The following is a 17,843-nucleotide window of genomic DNA, read 5'->3' as shown; positions in this document are numbered from 1 at the left end:
ACTTTTATTCACATTACATTTTGAAATCGACAATATATACATAACCAGCCACAGATTTCAAAATCACTGAATACAAACATTTACCGTGGAGTCTCTTGTTGCATATACTTTTGTGATAATCGCGTTTGGCTTTGTAAACTTTAATGTGAAGCGTCTCCCAGCCACTCTGACATGATCAAGATGGTGCAGAATAGAAAGTAAATTGTTAGAATACACATGCCACCTTCCATAAAATATGCTCATCAAGTGGACTTGACTCTGCACTAAAACCAAGGTGCCCCATATTAACCTTTCATGATGTCTTTCAAAAATATTTGTTAACTTAATAAATAAGTATTACATACTGTAACTACTTTTCAAAATGTCTTTACTTTTGATTAGACAGCACTACATGTGCGATTTCCACCTACCAAACCCACAGGGTTTGAAAACATGTTGGGATACCAGGCTGATGGAGACGGAACATTGATTTTACTTTTGAGCTGAAGAGAATCTGCAAAAGACTAGCTGACCAAATCAGCTTCAGATTTTAGTGATGTCATGGCATTAGCCTGCCTCAAGATCACATAACAGGCACATGTGAAACAAGCCTCAAAGTGGCGCTTCCAAAGAATGAGTGATGACTGGATATTCTCGTTAAGAATATGCTGGTGAAGTGCAGAAGTCATGGTTTCCCTCAATAGTGGCAAGTCCTTCAGGTCCTGAGGCAGCTAAGCATTCCCACACCCTCATACTATCACCACGTTTAATTTTAGGTACGTTATTTTTCTTAATGCGAGTGCTGTATTAGCTTTGACTCAGACACAGTGGAACCTGTGCTATCCAAAGAGTTCTAGATTTGTCTTTTCTGTGCAGAGGACATTATTTCAAAAGGCCTGGAGTTCATCCTGGTATTTTTGTGGGACAACCACTAATGTTAGTCTTGGAGAGAAGAGATTTCTGTCTCACTGCTCTCGTAAGAGTTTCATTTTTACTCAGTCTCTTTCTTATGATGGAGTCATTAACACTGAAATTAGCTGAGTTTAAAGAGCCCTGCAGTTGTTTGGATATTCGTCTGGGATACTACTCTCAAATAAGTCATCATTGTGTTCTTACCATAAATTTCACAGCCTGGCCATTCCTGGGATGATTCATCACTGTTGTCCAAATGTTCTCCAATGCAGTAGAAATTTGTGTCTCCTTCCAGATTGTTAAGTTACAACAGTTTCCTGATCTCTTCTAGAAACCTTGAGGTTACTAGTTCACGCTCATGGTAAGGGTTAATATATGATGAAGATTAGGTTCAGCTGGCCTGGCTGCAGTTAGGTTTGGGCGTGTTCAGTCAACTGACTCTAATCATCAATTAACTTTGTTTAGCCGCTTGACAGAATGTGTTATTGTGGACATTTGCCTTAATATAGCTGCTTCACTAGCGCCCCACGTGTACATCCTTATCTGCACACTGACTGCTGGCTCAAGCAAAGATACTTAGGTCTGCATAAGCAGACTGAACGATTTCTTCAGACCTAAGCCACACCACCTGTGCCTATCACCAAAGCAGGTGGCCACTCAGCACGCTGCTTTCTTTGGGAGACGTCTCTTCTCATCTGCTAACGACTGTGTGAATATGGCAATCACCCACACCAGGTGCTATTTGCAGTATATCTAGACCCAATCAAACAGTATAAAGTCAAGATTATTATAAAGCAAAATGAGTAAAAACAAAGTAAATTTGATGGTAGCTAAAATAGGAAATATATGAAAAGAGTCTTAAAAGGTTAGGAAATATGTTTGAAAGAGTCTTATTAAAAATACTTCAGTAGAAAATACAGATTACGGAAGAGGAGTCTTTTCAAGTGTAGGGGCAAAGCTGCTTTAACATTGTTATTCAGTTGACAGAGGTCTTGCAGGATTTTTTTTTTTTAATTTTTTATGGGCAATACAGGTAGCTTGATAACATCATTACCTAAATAAATAAAGCATTAATTTATAAATAGTGATATGTTTCTCTGGTTTAAGGCATCTAAAGATCTCAAATATACAAATACTGTACAATGGATCAGGAGGAAATGCTTTTAATAGCACTGCATGTTGCAGGAATATTCCATCTCCAAATGACCCTAAACCAGTAAAATGAATGAGTGGATAAATGAAAGGCATTTACAACAGAAATATACATTATATTGATTAACTAGCAAAATATCCGCGCTTCGCAGCGGAGAAGTAGTGTGTTAAAGAAGTTGTGAAAAAGAAAAGGAAACATTTTAAAAACAATGTAACATGATTGTCAATGTAATTGTTTTGTGACTGTTATGAGTGTTGCTGTCATCAAGGATTTGATTATCATTATTTCTTTCAATCAGGTTCGTATTTGGAGGATGTGTTGTGTTCAAGTTATAGTCCGTGTTTGTCAACCGTTGTAAAGATAACAGGTTTCATTCATCGAAGTGTTCACTACCCAAATCGCTACTCGTGAATGTAAGATGTTTAACAGGCATTCCCGGTATTAAGTTGTGGATTTGCCTGAGAATATTTAGCGGCAGCGTGTCTATGAACGTAATTTAAACTTAAGCTTTACACCTTGCTTTCCTATTGATATGTGTACAAAGGCTTGTTCAGCGTCAGAGGGTTGCTCGCTTCCTACTGCATCAATAAGCAGCTCGTCTTCCTCTTTATCTGAGACATCACACACTGCATGCATGGGTTTACCTTTCCCAGTCCTGCAAAGTCACTTCACGTGAGCCGATTGGAGTACATGCATCAAAGCTTCTCAGCTGTGCTTGTGCTATATCGTGCGATCTTGCGATGTCCACGGCTTTATTTAATGTTAGCTAAGACCCGGCACTTAAAAGTTTCCCTTGCACGTTCGCTGAGTTTGTGCCAAACACTAGTCTATCCCTGACCATCTCATCTTCGTTTGCATAAGCACAGTCAGTCCTTCACCCGCGAATATTTCGCGGCAGCGTGTCTATTGGATAGCTGCTGACGGATGGCCTTATATGGGCAGGCACTCAATTACGTGGGAGGCGTGACGATGGGGGATGCAACTCTGCCTCACACGGTGACTATGCTGCAGGCTATGGCCGTATATACAGTATGTACGTAAGTAGGTTCCAGTTATGACCATTACGCGTAGAATTTCAAAATGAAACCTGCCTAACTTTTGTAAGTAAGCTGTAAGGAATAAGGCTGCCAAATTTCAGCCTTCTACCTACACAGGAAGTTGGAGATTAATGATGAGTCAGTCAGTCAGTGAGGGCTTTGCCTTTAGATTAATGCTAAAACAATTTTATTTTAGTACCATTTTTTTCAGTCAAAGGACTGAGACACACCTGTAAATATCATTTACATTCTGATGCAGCTCACAGTTAGTTTTTTTTTTAATCAAAATTTGTTAAAAACTACACATCTAGTCTCCAAAATATTTACTTTATTTTTCATTCTTTCCATAATATTGCGGTATTAAAAAAATAGGTCTTTGCTTCATGCTTGGCCTAAACCTTAAGTATAAAGAGGAGAGTTAAATCAGTTTCTCATAGTGAACGTTAAGGACAGTGTATGTAAACACAGATTTACAATTTTTTGGATTCCATAACTTTTACTACATTGTAGTGTTCTATTTTGCTTTTTTAGTCTGGCATGGGTTCATGTCTTTCTATGTAAACTTTGTTGAACTCATTTTAATCAATTAATAAAACTATTATAGCAATAGGAGCTTCAAACTAAGTGCTTTCTTACATTCCTAAAATTAAATTCTGTAAGATTTAATTTGTATATGAGAATGAAGCAAGGACTACTGCACACTTTTACCAGCTAGCTTTGTAAATGGATGCTTTGAGCCTGGGACGATCAGCTTGGCCTGGTCCAACTGTGACCGTCGCCAGGAAAAGCGATGAGAAATGAGATGAGAAAGGGTAGAAAGTACAAATTCCACAAAGTACTATCATGTCATTAGAAGAAAAAGTACATTTCTTGATGTTATCATGTTCAACACTTTCATACCTAAAAAATTTATTTAAATGTGGTGTTTTTCAAAATTAATTTTAAAAGTCTGGAAATTACATTTTATTATAATCTTCAAAGATACAGACAGAAATCCCAACATGATCTAAATATGACAGAATTATTGAAAAGGGGGTATAAAATCACAAAAAAGGCTTTTTTAACCAGTAAATATAAAAATCATAAAAGTAAACAAGGATTTCTCCAGTTTAATTAAGGTTTAACAGTTCAAACATTTTCAGAAATGTCATGCTGTGTATCTGTCTTCACCCTGTCTTTGACTTTTATGACAATTTGTATAATCGTTATACAGATTTCTAAAGACTTCCTTCACACCTGCACATAAGGTTGCATTCAGAAACTTGATATCTGGTCCAATGCAAAGATCAAGAATATGGTATATTCCTTCAGTCAGGTGATTTTTCACTTCGGGATGCAGTGTGACCTGAAAGAAAAAAAATAAATAAATAATCACTGTCACTTTTTTCTTTAATACTTGTAAATGTGACCAGAAACATACAAATAATCAGAACAGAAACAAAAATAACTTAACTTGTGCTATATTCATTTGACTTTGTGTCTGATTGCCTGCCACATTTCTCAGTTACAGTATAGCCAAATAAAGAATTTAAGTGGTAGTTTTCTTCTAATGACAGCTATATACTGTTTTAGTAAAGGATACCAGAGTTGGAACAGAATATTGTAAGACACCTGTTGACTTTGCTGCCAAAACAATGAAAGGTTATAACAGTAAGTGACTTAACACTGCATTACACAACCTTCTTAAAATTAATTAGGTCATTTAAGGCATGTGGAGATTGAGCCTTTCCTGGTAACATTAGTCACAAGACAAGACTGGGACTATACACCAGTCTATTGCAAACCCAAGTCATGCACACAAACCCACAACAATAATAAATGTTATTTAACTGAATAGGCACATTTTTAGAATGTGGGGAAAAACTGGAGTACACTGAGAAAAAACCCATGAATACAAAGAAAGAACAAAAAAACTGAATGCAAATAGTAACTCAAGTCAAGAACACTGAATCCACAAGACAGCAGTGCTAAACACTGTGCCACTGTACTGCTCAATGAGTTCATTTACTGTAAACATCTACTGTATATATAAACAGGAAAACAGAAAGTTAGTTAAAAAATAAAAAGTGTGGATCTGTCTTACTTATCAGTGATAATCTAAGAAAAATTAGGCATACAAGGGTTACATAAGAAACAAAACATAATAGCAAACACAATCCAAACAAATGAAAATAACACAAATAGTACAACAGTATATTTCAAAGACAATCCATGAAATGTGGCATTCAACTTCCACTTGACTAAGACCTTTACAACTAGAGAGTCTCAAGTAAAATGGTAAAAACACAAAACAGCAAATAAAACGTTACATTTTTCATCATATTAATCAGTTCTTTCTAAGTTCTAGGAAACTTTAAACAGATCCTCAAAAACAAAACCTGATTTTTTTAGTGTAATACAGAACAACTCTTTCACACTCAGTTACAGAATGTGGAATGGGCTTCTCTCAATGAAGCAAATACGTCTTTATTCAAATGTGGTATACAAAACACTTGCACAGAGTGCAAGTCAATCGAAGTAACTATACATTTAATAATGCCAACAGTTACATTGGGGGGCTTCAGAGGTTTAAGTCACTGATCTTTTAGTTTCTTTTGTATATTACAGTATCATCTCCAGACAGAGAAGCAGCTTCAGCGATAAACTGCTATCACTGCCCTGCTCCACTGACAGACTGAAGAGATCATTCCTCCCCCGCACTATGCGACTCTTCAAGTGCAGAAACCCCAAGTTTTTTTTTTCTTTCAAATTTGTATGTATATCAGCAAACTCAGAACAATTCTTTAATATATACATATAACAGCTCACCAGAAATGCCCGTTTAAGAAGATATGTAAAACTTAAAATATATAAGAAAGAACAAGGCACCAACCAACAAGGGAGACTAATAACCCTCAATACCATCAAATCCAAGAAATGCCCTCGCCTACATGTGCAGAGAGATAAATTTAATCTGCCCAGTTTAGGGTCACAGGGAGTCAGTGATCATTGCAGCAGCACTGGGTGTAAGGCAAGAAGCCAATTGGCTTTAGGAGACAGGAGAAGTGATCAAAGTGCTTTCTAAGTGCTGTGTCTATAGCCCCTTTGAGGCATTGCTCAGGGGGAGCTTTCCTGCCCCCTCAGACAGGTCCTGGCCACTTGAGGAACTTCTCCCTCTCAGGCCAGACTCAGGGGTACTACACAATTTATAAAACAGAAGGAACTGATTACATTTGGTCACGTTTCTAGTCAGTTTCCTGAAGGTTAATCAATTTATAATTTAATAACAAATATTGGCCAACGATATGTACAGTTTTCCATGTGATTAAGAAAAAGTAATGCAAAAGTAACGCACTGTTTGTAACACATTAACTTATTTACTTACTTTTTAAAATAACTTCGTTACACTACTCATTACTTACAAAAAAGTAACATTGGCCAACACTGATTATGATGTTCTGAATGAGATATAGGATTTTGAGGAAAATATTCATTTTAAACAATACTGTTTCTCCCGGCTAACGTGTGATAGAAAGAGGACCAGCTATTAGGTCAAGGTTTTTTTTATTGTTAGATATACAACATACAGTGAAATTCTTACTTGTGTAATGTTCCTTGCGAAAACAATAATCAAAATAAAACATCAGGAAGAACTAAAATTTAACATTAATAATAATCACAGTAAACAACACTAAGCATAACATTACACACAAAAGAATCACAGAAGATGTGGCACTTACATCATTCAGTTGATTACAGACAGTTTATCACATATGACAGGTGAGGAGCCTTATTACCTGTGGGTAGAATTTGTTCTTTACTGAGAAAGTAAAGTTGCTGATCGGCCTTTATTGTTGACTGCTGTAGGGTGTTATGTCCACCTAAGATCATCGATGATGGTAACACCCAGGAATTTAAAACTGTTGACTCCTTCCACAGCAATTGTTTGTTTGACGTTTTCTTTCATATTCTCAAACTTACAATGAGACTTTATTGTTTTCTTCTAATAATAATTCTCGTTTTTTGATACAATTAGCAAAAGGTGATACAGCTTGGTCGGGCATGTAAAAGAATTCATTGGAAACTAATTCTGAATCTGGTTATATTATTAAATTCTTTTAGTAAATTAAGTTCTAATAGCACAAACGAATGTGGGTCTGAGATATAAAGCATCAACATAAAGAGATTTTTTTTATTTAAGCTCTTGCCTTAATGGTCCTTTTTATCTCTGCTTCTTGACTGTGTTTACTCCTCTAATCAAAAGTAAAAATTCTAGCATATTAGTAGCAGATGATTTCCCCTCTCTATATCCATCTTGACTCTTTAATAATTGTTTCCAGTAATTTTCTAACAGTATTCTATATATTACGCTAACAAGCCTATAGTTACTAGGATTGGGCCAATCATCTTTTTTAAGTTGAATCGGATTTATTTATGTGGAATGTTCAAAACATTATGAGCCTCAACTTTTCTTGATTGACCAAAGACTAGACCATTTATACTAATACTAGCAAAATACCCGCGCTTCGCAGCGGAGAAGTAGTGTGTTAAAGAAGTTATGAAAAAGAAAAGCAAACATTTTAAAAATAACGTAAGATGATTGTTAATGTAATTGTTTTGTCATTGATATTGAGTGTTGTTGTCATATCTATCTATTTATATATATATATATATATATATATATATATATATATATATATATATATATATGTATATACACACACAGACACATATACAAATATATATATATATATATACACACACATCTATACACATATATATACACAGTTATATATATATACTAGCAAAATACCCGCGCTTCGCAGCGGAGAAGTAGTGTGTTAAAGAAGCAATGAAAAGAAAAGGAAACATTTTGAAAATAACGTAACCTGATTGTCAATGTAATTGTTTTGTCACTGTTGTGAGTGATGAGTGTTGTTGTCATATATATATATATATATATATATATATCTATACTAATAAAAGGCAAAGCCCTCACTCACTCACTGACTCACTCACTGACTCATCACTAATTCTCCAACTTCCCGTGTGGGTGGAAGGCTGAAATTTGGCAGGTTCATTCCTTACAGCTTCCTTACAAAAGTTGGGCAGGTTTTATATCGAAATTCTACGCGTATTGGTCATAACTGGAAGCAGTTTTTCTCCATTTACTGTAATGGAGATGAGCTTCAACGCCGTGAAGGGGAGTTTCGTGTGACATCATCACGCCTCCCACGTAATCACGCAGTACATAGAAAACCAGGAAGAGCTCAAAAAAGCGCTTAAGAAAACATGCATTATATAATTGAGAAGGCAGCGAAACAATAAGAAGCGAGCGAGAGACATATACAACCATATTCATGAGTTCTGCTACTTCGGAAACAAAGCACGATGTAAACCTACACTTTAAATTAAGTTCATAGACAGGCTGCGCTGGCGTTTGTAATTTAGTGCCTGCCCATATAAGGCCGTCCGTCAGCGGCAATCCAATAGCAAACTGCCACGGGTAAATATTCACGGGTGAAGGACTGTGCTTATGGAGAGGAAGATGAGATGGTCAGGGTGGTGTTTGACACAAACTCAGCGAAACTGCGAGAGAAAGTTTTAAGTGCCAGGACTAAGGTAACATTAAATACAGCCACGGACATAGCACGAGATGGCACCAGCACAGCTGGGAACCTTCGATACATGTACACTGAGCGGCTCACGTGAACTGACGCAGTGCACAGATAAAAAGCAACAGTTCCAAAGTGCGCTGAACAAAAACCGAATTACACAATTGAAAAGGCAGCAAAAATATGAAGCGTCTGATAAGCATATTCATAAATCCAGCTACTGCGGAAACAAAGCACACGGTGGAAAAAGTCAATGTCCCGCTAAAGGAAGACAGTGTAAAAAAACCCGTGCATGCAGTGTGTCAGGTCTCAGATAAAGAAGAAGACGAGCTGTTTATTGATGCAGTAACAAACGAATCGATGAATGAAACCTGTCATCTTTACAACGATTGACAAACACGGAATGTAACTTGAACACAACACATCCTACAAATACGAACCTGATTGAAAGAAATAATGATAATCAAATCCTTGATGACAGCAACACTCAGTAACACTCACAAAACAAATACTGTATATTGACAGTCATGTTACGTTATTTTTAAAATGTTCCCTTTTCTTTTCTACCTTTTTAACACACTACTTCTCCTGCGATACGCGGGTATATATATATATATATATATATATCCCGCTCTACATACTGAATAATGGATACTTTATTAGCCATCAATGATTGTTTTGGTAAAGCCATACTCAGTGTATTCATTAGATGAGCGGTAAAAAGTAAGAGCGAGGGAGGATGACTCATTGAGGCATGCAGGCTGTAGTCTTGCGTCAACTCTATCTGAATTGCGCGATCACATTTGAAAAACATATCTTTTCAAGTTCTATGTAGTCCATATGTGTCAAACTCAAGGGCCATACATCCGCCCGGTGTAATTATATCCGGCCCGAGATCATTTTATATACTGTATTATTGTTATTAAAGCCCGAGTATATGAAGCGCTGGTAACACAATAAACTACAGATCCCATAATGCAGCGCTTCAGCTGCCTTGCATCAGGGTAACCTGAATGCAATTCAGAAGATACAGAAAACAGCATAATTAAATAAGAATCTGACACTTCAGCGGACGTTTTAACCCGTGCACAATCACAAAGTGATTTCAAGTGAAGCTGCTTTTATGGGAGACACAAATGCACCAGTTCACCTTGCCCCACTTTCCCTGTTGCCAAGTACTGTTAAACCAAGTCGTCACTACGGTGTTCCCAAATCGCACTTTGCTGATAAACTGGCGCACTGCGCACTGAGTTTGCACGGCGCTTTGCTGACTTTCATGAACAAAAAAAGCCCGTCTACATGCGGCTCGAACCTTGTGCATGTTTGGTAGCACATATCTGTGTGAGAAGCTCTTCTCAGTGATAAAGACTAACAAAACAGCACACAGGAGACGCCTCACTGATGAGCACCTGCAATCCATCCTGAGAATCTCCACAACACAGAACCTCACACCAAACAGAAACAAACTTGTGGCCAAAAAAAGATGCCAGGCGACCAGCTCTAAAATGACATATGAGCAAAGACAACTGAATGATTTGATTTGTTATTGCACGTAAGGCGGAGTTATCCATTTTAACAAGCAGCGTATTGCACTGATACGAAATAGCTGTGTGTGTATATATGTAGATATGTATGTATATGTATATATATGTTTATATATGTGTGTGTGTATATATGTATATATATATATATATGTATTTGTGTGTATATATATGTATATGTGTGTGTATATATATATATATATATATATATATATATATATATATATATATATATATATATATATATATATATATATATACAACAACACTCATCACTCACAACAGTGACAAAACAATTACATTGACAATCAGGTTACGTTATTTTAAAAATGTTTCCTTTTCTTTTCATTGCTTCTTTAACACACTACTTCTCCATGGTAAGCTGGTATTTTGCTAGTATATATATATATATATATATATATATATATATATATATATATATATACATACACACACACACACATATATACACACAAATACATATATATACAGTATATATATACATACATACACACACACATATATAAACATATATATACATATACATACATATCTACATATATACACACACAGCTATTTCAGATCAGTGCAATACGCTGTTTGTTAAAACAGTTGACTCACGCTCTTACGTGCAATAACAAATCAAATCATTCAGTTGTCTTTGCTCATATGTCATTTTAGAGCTGGACGCCTGGCATCTTTTTGGCCACAAGTTCATTTCTGTTTGGTGTGAGGTTCTGTGTTGTGGAGATTCTCAGGATGGATTGCAGGTGCTCATCAGTGAGGCGACTCCTGTGTGCTGTTTTGTTAGTCTTTATCACTGAGAAGAGCTTCTCACACAGATATGTGCTACCAAACATGCACAAGTTTCGAGCCGCATGTAGACGGACTTTTTTTGTTCTTCAAAGTCACCAAAGCGCCGTGCAAACTCAGTGCTAATAACTCTAGCTTCGCAATAACTTGCAGCATCATAAGGTAGACTTGATTAACGCAGTAAGTGTTCGGCAAGGCAGCTGAAGCGCTGCATTATGGGATCTGTAGTTTATTGTGTTACCAGCGCTTCATATACCGGCTTTAATAACAATAATACAGTATATAAAATTATCTCGCTGGCGGATATAATTACACGCCGGGCCGGATGTGGCCCGCGGCCCTTGAGTTTGACACATATGGACTAAATAGAACTTGAAAAGATATATTTTTTCAAATGTGATCGCGCAATTCAGATAGAGTTGACGCCAAGACTACAGCCTGCATGCCTCAATGAGTCATCCTCCCTCGCTCTTACTTTTTACCGTTCATCTAATGAATACACTGAGTATGGCTTTACCAAAACAATCATTGATGGCGAATAAAGTATCCATTATTCGAGTATGTACAGCGGGATATATATATATACACTCACCTAAAGGATTATTAGGAACACCTGTTCAATTTCTCATTAATGCAATTATCTAATCAACCAATCACATGGCAGTTGCTTCAATGCATTTAGGGGTGTGGTCCTGGTCAAGACAATCTCCTGAACTCCAAACTGAATGTCAGAATGGGAGAGAAAGGTGATTTAAGCAATTTTGAGCGTGGCATGGTTGTTGGTGCCAGACGGGCCGGTCTGAGTATTTCACAATCTACTCAGTTACTGGGATTTTCACGCACAACCATTTCTAGGGTTTACAAAGAATGGTGTGAAAAGGGAAAAACATCCAGTATGCGGCAGTCCTGTGGGCGAAAATGCCTTGTTGATGCTAGAGGTCAGAGGAGAATGGGCCGACTGATTCAAGCTGATAGAAGAGCAACTTTGACTGAAATAACCACTCGCTACAACCGAGGTATGCAGCAAAGCATTTGTGAAGCCACAACATGCACAACCTTGAGGCGGATGGGCTACAACAGCAGAAGACCCCACCGGGTACCACTCATCTCCACTACAAATAGGAAAAAGAGGCTACAATTTGCACGAGCTCACCAAAATTGGACAGTTGAAGACTGGAAAAATGTCGCCTGGTCTGATGAGTCTCGATTTCTGTTGAGACATTCAAATGGTAGAGTCATAATTTGGCGTAAACAGAATGAGAACATGGATCCATCATGCCTTGTTACCACTGTGCAGGCTGGTGGTGGTGGTGTAATGGTGTGGGGGATGTTTTCTTGGCACACTTTAGGCCCCTTAGTGCCAATTGGGCATCGTTTAAATGCCACGGGCTACCTGCGCATTGTTTCTGACAATATCCATCCCTTCATGACCACCATGTACCCATCTTCTGATGGCTACTTCCAGAAGGATAATGCACCATGTCACAAAGCTCAAATCATTTCAAATTGATTTCTTGAACATGACAATGAGTTCACTGTACTAAAATGGCCCCCCCAGTCACCAGATCTCAACCCAATAGAGCATCTTTGGGATGTGGTGGAACGGGAGCTTAAGTGCCCTGGATGTGCATCCCACAAATCTCCATCAACTGCAAGATGCTATCCTATCAATATGGGCCAACATTTCTAAAGAATGCTTTCAGCACCTTGTTGAATCAATGCCACGTAGAATTAAGGCAGTTCTGAAGGTGAAAGTGGGTCAAACACCGTATCAGTATGGTGTTCCTAATAATCCTTTAGGTGAGTGTATATATACATATATATATACCCGCGTATCGCAGCAGAGAAGTAGTGTGTTAAAAAAGGTAGAAAAAGAAAAGGAAACATTTAAAAAATAACGTAACATGACTGTCAATATACAGTATTTGTTTTGTGAGTGTTACTGAGTGTTGCTGTCATCAAGGATTTGATTATCATTTCTTTCAATCAGGTTCGTATTTGTAGGATGTGTTGTATTCAAGTTACATTCCGTGTTTGTCAATCGTTGTAAAGATGACAGGTTTCATTCATCGATTCGTTTCTTACTGCATCAATAAACAGCTCGCCTTCTTCTTAATCTGAGACCTGACACACTGCATGCACAGGTTTTTTTTACACTGTCTTCCTTTAGCGGGACATTGACTTTTTCCACCGTGTGCTTTGTTTCCACAGTAGCTGCATTTATAAATATGCTTATCAGAGGCTTCATATTTTTTGCTGCCTTTTCAATTGTGTAATTCGGTTTTTTCAGCTCTTTGGAACTGTTGCTTTTATCTGTGCACTGCGCCAGTTCACGTGAGCCACTCGGTGTACTTGTATCGAAGGTTCCCAGCTGTGCTGGTGCCATCTCGTGCTATGTCCATAGCTTTATTTAATGTTACCTTAGTCCTGGCACTTAAAACTTTCTCTCGCAATTTCGCTGAGTTTGTGTCAAACACCACCCTGACCATCTCATCTTCCTCTCCATAAGCACAGTCCTTCACCCGTGAATATTTACCCGTGGCAGTTTGCTATTGGATTGCCGCTGACGGACGGCCTTATATGGGCAGGCACTAAATTACAAACGCCAGCGGCAGCCTGTCTATGAACTTAATTTAAAGTGTAGGTTTACATCGTGCTTTGTTTCCGAAGTAGCAGAACTCATGAATATGGTTGTATATGTCACTCGCTCACTTCTTATTGTTTCGCTGCCTTCTCAATTATATAATGCATGTTTTCTTAAGCGCTTTTTGAGGTCTTCCTGGTTTTCTATGTACTGCGTGATTACGTGGAGGCGTGATGATGTCACACGAAACTCCCACGGCGTTGAAGCTTATCTCCATTACAGTAAATGGAGAAAAACTGCTTCCAGTTATGACCATTACGCGTAGAATTTCGATATAAAACCTGCCCAACTTTTGTAAGGAAGCTGTAAGGAATGAACCTGCCAAATTTCAGCCTTCCACCCACACGGGAAGTTGGAGAATTAGTGATGAGTCAGTGAGTGAGTGAGTGAGTGAGTGAGTGAGTGAGGGCTTTGCCTTTTATTAGTATAGATAACAATTGGAATAATTAAATAATCTAGAAATGTGATTAGCATAACATGGTCAGCACTTAAAGTAAAGTCAATGTGTAAGAGTAAATACAGGGTGAGCCAAAATGAAGTTCCACATTTCTCAAGGACATTGTGTGAGGTACAGGCAGCAGAGTGATTTGGGGTGGGGGTCCTTTGATAGGCGATTCCTTGTACTTTTCAGTCAGCTACAAGCCTTGGTCCAGTGTAAGTGTTCTTCAAAAACAACAAATGCATCATCACTATGCAATGCACCTTCCTAATGCACTTTAGCATTCCTCCTTAAGGTGACGTCCCAAATCGGAAAAAAATTCTTCAGTGGGTGGTTAAATTTAGACAGACGGTTAAAACATTGAACAGGAAACCTCCAGGCTGGCCTCACACTGTATGAATGCCTGAAAATATCCAAGCTGTAAGAACATCAATTTTGGACAAACAAAATTGCCACTATTCCCCTTGAAATGGCCGATCAAGTCATGCGAGTGTTCAGAAATTGTCTTGAAGAGTTTATCGTTAATGATGGCCACCACCGGATAAGAGAAAAGATGGATAACAAAAGAGCTACTTTAAAAATGTTAAACAGTAGATTATTTTAGTAAATAGTCGCAGTTACGAAAAAAAAAAAAAACAAATACTACTCAGGGGTACTGAAGTTTTCTATGTTTTACTTGGAGTCTTTGCTCTGTAACAAACGTTGCTTTGTGTTATACTCCGTTATCTGGGTTACATAGTACATCTCCAAAACAAAAAAAGAAAGCTTTGCCTACCAAGAATTATCTCCTGCCACTCACATTCTTTCTCTATACTGCAAATACTCTTGCTTATGGTCTCCTGACTCCCTACTCAAAACTTCCTTCTGCCACACCTTCATTTTTCTCCTAACTTCTCCTGTCACTCACCTCCTGAGAGGCATGTCCACCCCTCACAGAATAGAAGCCCTTCACCCAGTCCTATCACTTACATAGCATTCTGCCCTTTTTGTACATCACAATATATTAACAAAACATAATATAACAAAATTTAAAAAGAAAATTACAATGCAGAACATTACTATTAATACAGAATAACATTATCAGAGGTTTCCATTTTCAACATATTTTTCAATTTTTCGGTATCATGCATTATATCATTCACTGCTTTTCTTCCTACTCTGTAAACTGAAGCAATACTTGAAGCACTTTTGCAGTTTCGTAAATGTTTAATAATTAAAATTTTTTGCAACAATTCCAACATAACACACATATGTTTACCGGCCATAACAATGTATGGTAGTTTAATAAAGACAAAAGGTACAAAATGGTATTAAAGCTGAAGGTATGTAACTGACACTGTGATTTAAAAATGCGGCATGACCCGAGGGGCTGGGGAAAAACACTATGTACTAGAAAAATGAAGAGTTGATCCAATGTGCATAGCAGTAGTAACAGGTAGACGCTGGTGTGCGCAATATTTTTATTTTTTTGCCCTGATGGTTAATGTAGACTGACAGTTAATTAAATGACAGATAATCAAGGTTTTTCTGTACTTTTAGGAACATGGGGTACTTAGGGCCATATAGACAGAAATAGTTGGTGGTAATACATGACAAATAATTAATATTGTGGCTCATTGGGCCTAAGTAATATAGAAGGTAGCCAAACAAAGTAAAATAAGTAATCTTAGACTTATAACCACGTTCGGTTCTGATGAACTAGTCATAAGTTGATCTGGAAGCAAGACGGACCAGTATATTTATTCAAACCTGAATGTTTGTATATTACTATATATTAAGTCCATTAAGCTATTATTTGTTTTATATCCTTTTTTTTATCAACCGGATTCAAAGCCAGAGCGCGGCATAATAGCACATGTGGTGAACACCAGTTACAATGGGATAACTTAACGTTACATGCACTTGTGGTGTTATGGGTCCACAGCTCGCTGAGTAAAGGCCGTTTTTTTTAAATAAATAAATCACCGCACTCGTGACGGCTTAGCGAGAGGGCGTTGGGCCATAGCAAGCCACGGGGCGATCTGTGGTGTGGGCGTTTCTCACCTAGTGCACAGGTGAGGAACTGCCCACATCCGTGATTGTTCCCGTGGCTAATGTGCTGCAGCTGCTATGGCCCCTTGCAATATAAAAAGAAGCGCGAGTCGGTTGGGGATCAGAGAAAAAATGGAAAGGAAAGAACAGAAAGATCAGAAAAACGAAAAGAGAAGGAGACGGAGGTTACAGGTAGCAAGAGAGAAAGTCGGTGCGGTAGGAAGCAAGCAAGCAAGCGAGCGAGCGAGCTCTCTTAGGCAGCTGAGCAGACAGCCTGGGTGTTAGGCCGACACCCAGGGCGTAGTAGTTGTTGTCTTTCCCGAAGAATTTGTTGTAGGTAGTATGGGAGTGACTGGGAGATGGGTGACTCTGCATGGGGCCGCAGATGGCAGCGGGAGTCAGGATTTGGGATGTGGTGTCCTCCACGTGAGAGCCTTGGCGGTGAGAGGAATTCCCAAGTTGTGGTCTGGAGGGAGCGGAACTGAAGCCAGGGATCGGGACGTCTCCAGATCAGTAGTGGAAAGAAGGTCAGTTGCAGGTAGAGTGGCTCCCCTGTTGCAAAGCCTGGACAGGGAGAAGCAGGGGAGTCACCAGTTAAAAGAAGACTTGTTGATTTTAAAGACTGCTTCCGTAAGAAAGTTTTAACCTCGTTTTAAAAAGACTGTTTTTTTTTTTGTATATTTTTAACCTCCACGTTTGACTTTTAAGAATTATTTATTTATTGTTTTTGATGACAGTTTTAATAAAAGCACTTTGCACCTTTTGAACCATCCCCTTGGTCAATTTGTTATTGCCTCCACTGTCTAGCTCATCGGTGACAGTACCGACGGTGTTGGGGTTGAAGGGCTCCTGAACAGCAATGAGAGCATGGAGTCAAAACCGCATCGTCACAGCACTCACATGTGGTTTCTTTCCCCTCACATACTGCTTGATCAGCTTCACTTTTGTGTCAAGATCAATTGACTTTTTTCCTGCAAGTGTAAGAAAATGTAACTGAAAGAAATCAAAACTGCTGCACGTAATACACTGAAGATGAAGGAGTCACAGCATGCAGAGTTGGCATGGCAAAAACTATTGTTTGCCTGGGAGACGTGATAGTGGTCCTAAGTCGAATGGTTGTAAGATGCATATGTAATAAGTCGACGACTACCTGTAAGTGGGTACAACAGAGATGGAATGTCTTATGCAAAGAGTTTGTGAATGTGCAGTTTGTGAACTGAAAAGCCCAGATACAAGCTGAAAATTACAGCAATTGGTAGAAGATTTTAACATTGGCAAAGAAGCTTCAGTGCAACCCTTGTAATTTAAATTTGATTTTGGAAAAGAGCCAGTGACTTTAATATAGGTAGTGCTGTCATCTTCCGAAGGGAGGATTGACACTAACCTCCAGCAAGATAACAGTTTGCATTCATGCAATAAAGGTGGTACCCTACTTTAAGACCACAGCTGGAGCAACTTTGAGAGTGTGAGCATGGTTGTGTGTATAAGAATTCTCTCTCTAGTTATTACTGTACACATCATTGCTAAAGTAAACTAGAAACCTTTGAGGTCTTTTTGAAGTTTTTAAGGTAAATACTTGTGTTTTGTAACCACAAACAATAATATTAATTGTCAAATTAATATTAAGATTGTAGATAAAATACAAGGTTAGGTACATTTATTACTTTGATCAAAGAGTTGTTGACAGTGTTATGTCATTA

The 17,843-nt window shown here is 38.1% G+C and overlaps 1 protein-coding gene across 3 annotated transcripts in view; it reads right to left on the bottom strand.

Moving 5' to 3' along the window:
* Window positions 1-3,245: 3,245 nt before the first annotated feature.
* Window positions 3,246-17,843, bottom strand: part of urb2 (URB2 ribosome biogenesis homolog) — a 246,717-nt gene continuing 232,119 nt past the window's right edge. For all 3 annotated transcript variants that reach the window (XM_039748283.1, XM_039748284.1, XM_039748285.1), the window contains exon 10: window positions 3,246-4,426. In XM_039748283.1, the coding sequence (XP_039604217.1) occupies window positions 4,229-4,426 (198 nt within the window). In that variant the 3' untranslated portion in view covers window positions 3,246-4,228. The remainder of the gene's footprint in view (window positions 4,427-17,843) is intronic.

Source organism: Polypterus senegalus, chromosome 3, assembly GCF_016835505.1.
Source record: "Polypterus senegalus isolate Bchr_013 chromosome 3, ASM1683550v1, whole genome shotgun sequence".
Lineage (NCBI taxonomy): Eukaryota > Metazoa > Chordata > Cladistia > Polypteriformes > Polypteridae > Polypterus > Polypterus senegalus.
Note: the sequence above shows the minus strand (reverse complement) of the source record. Positions and strands in the feature narration are given on the sequence as shown.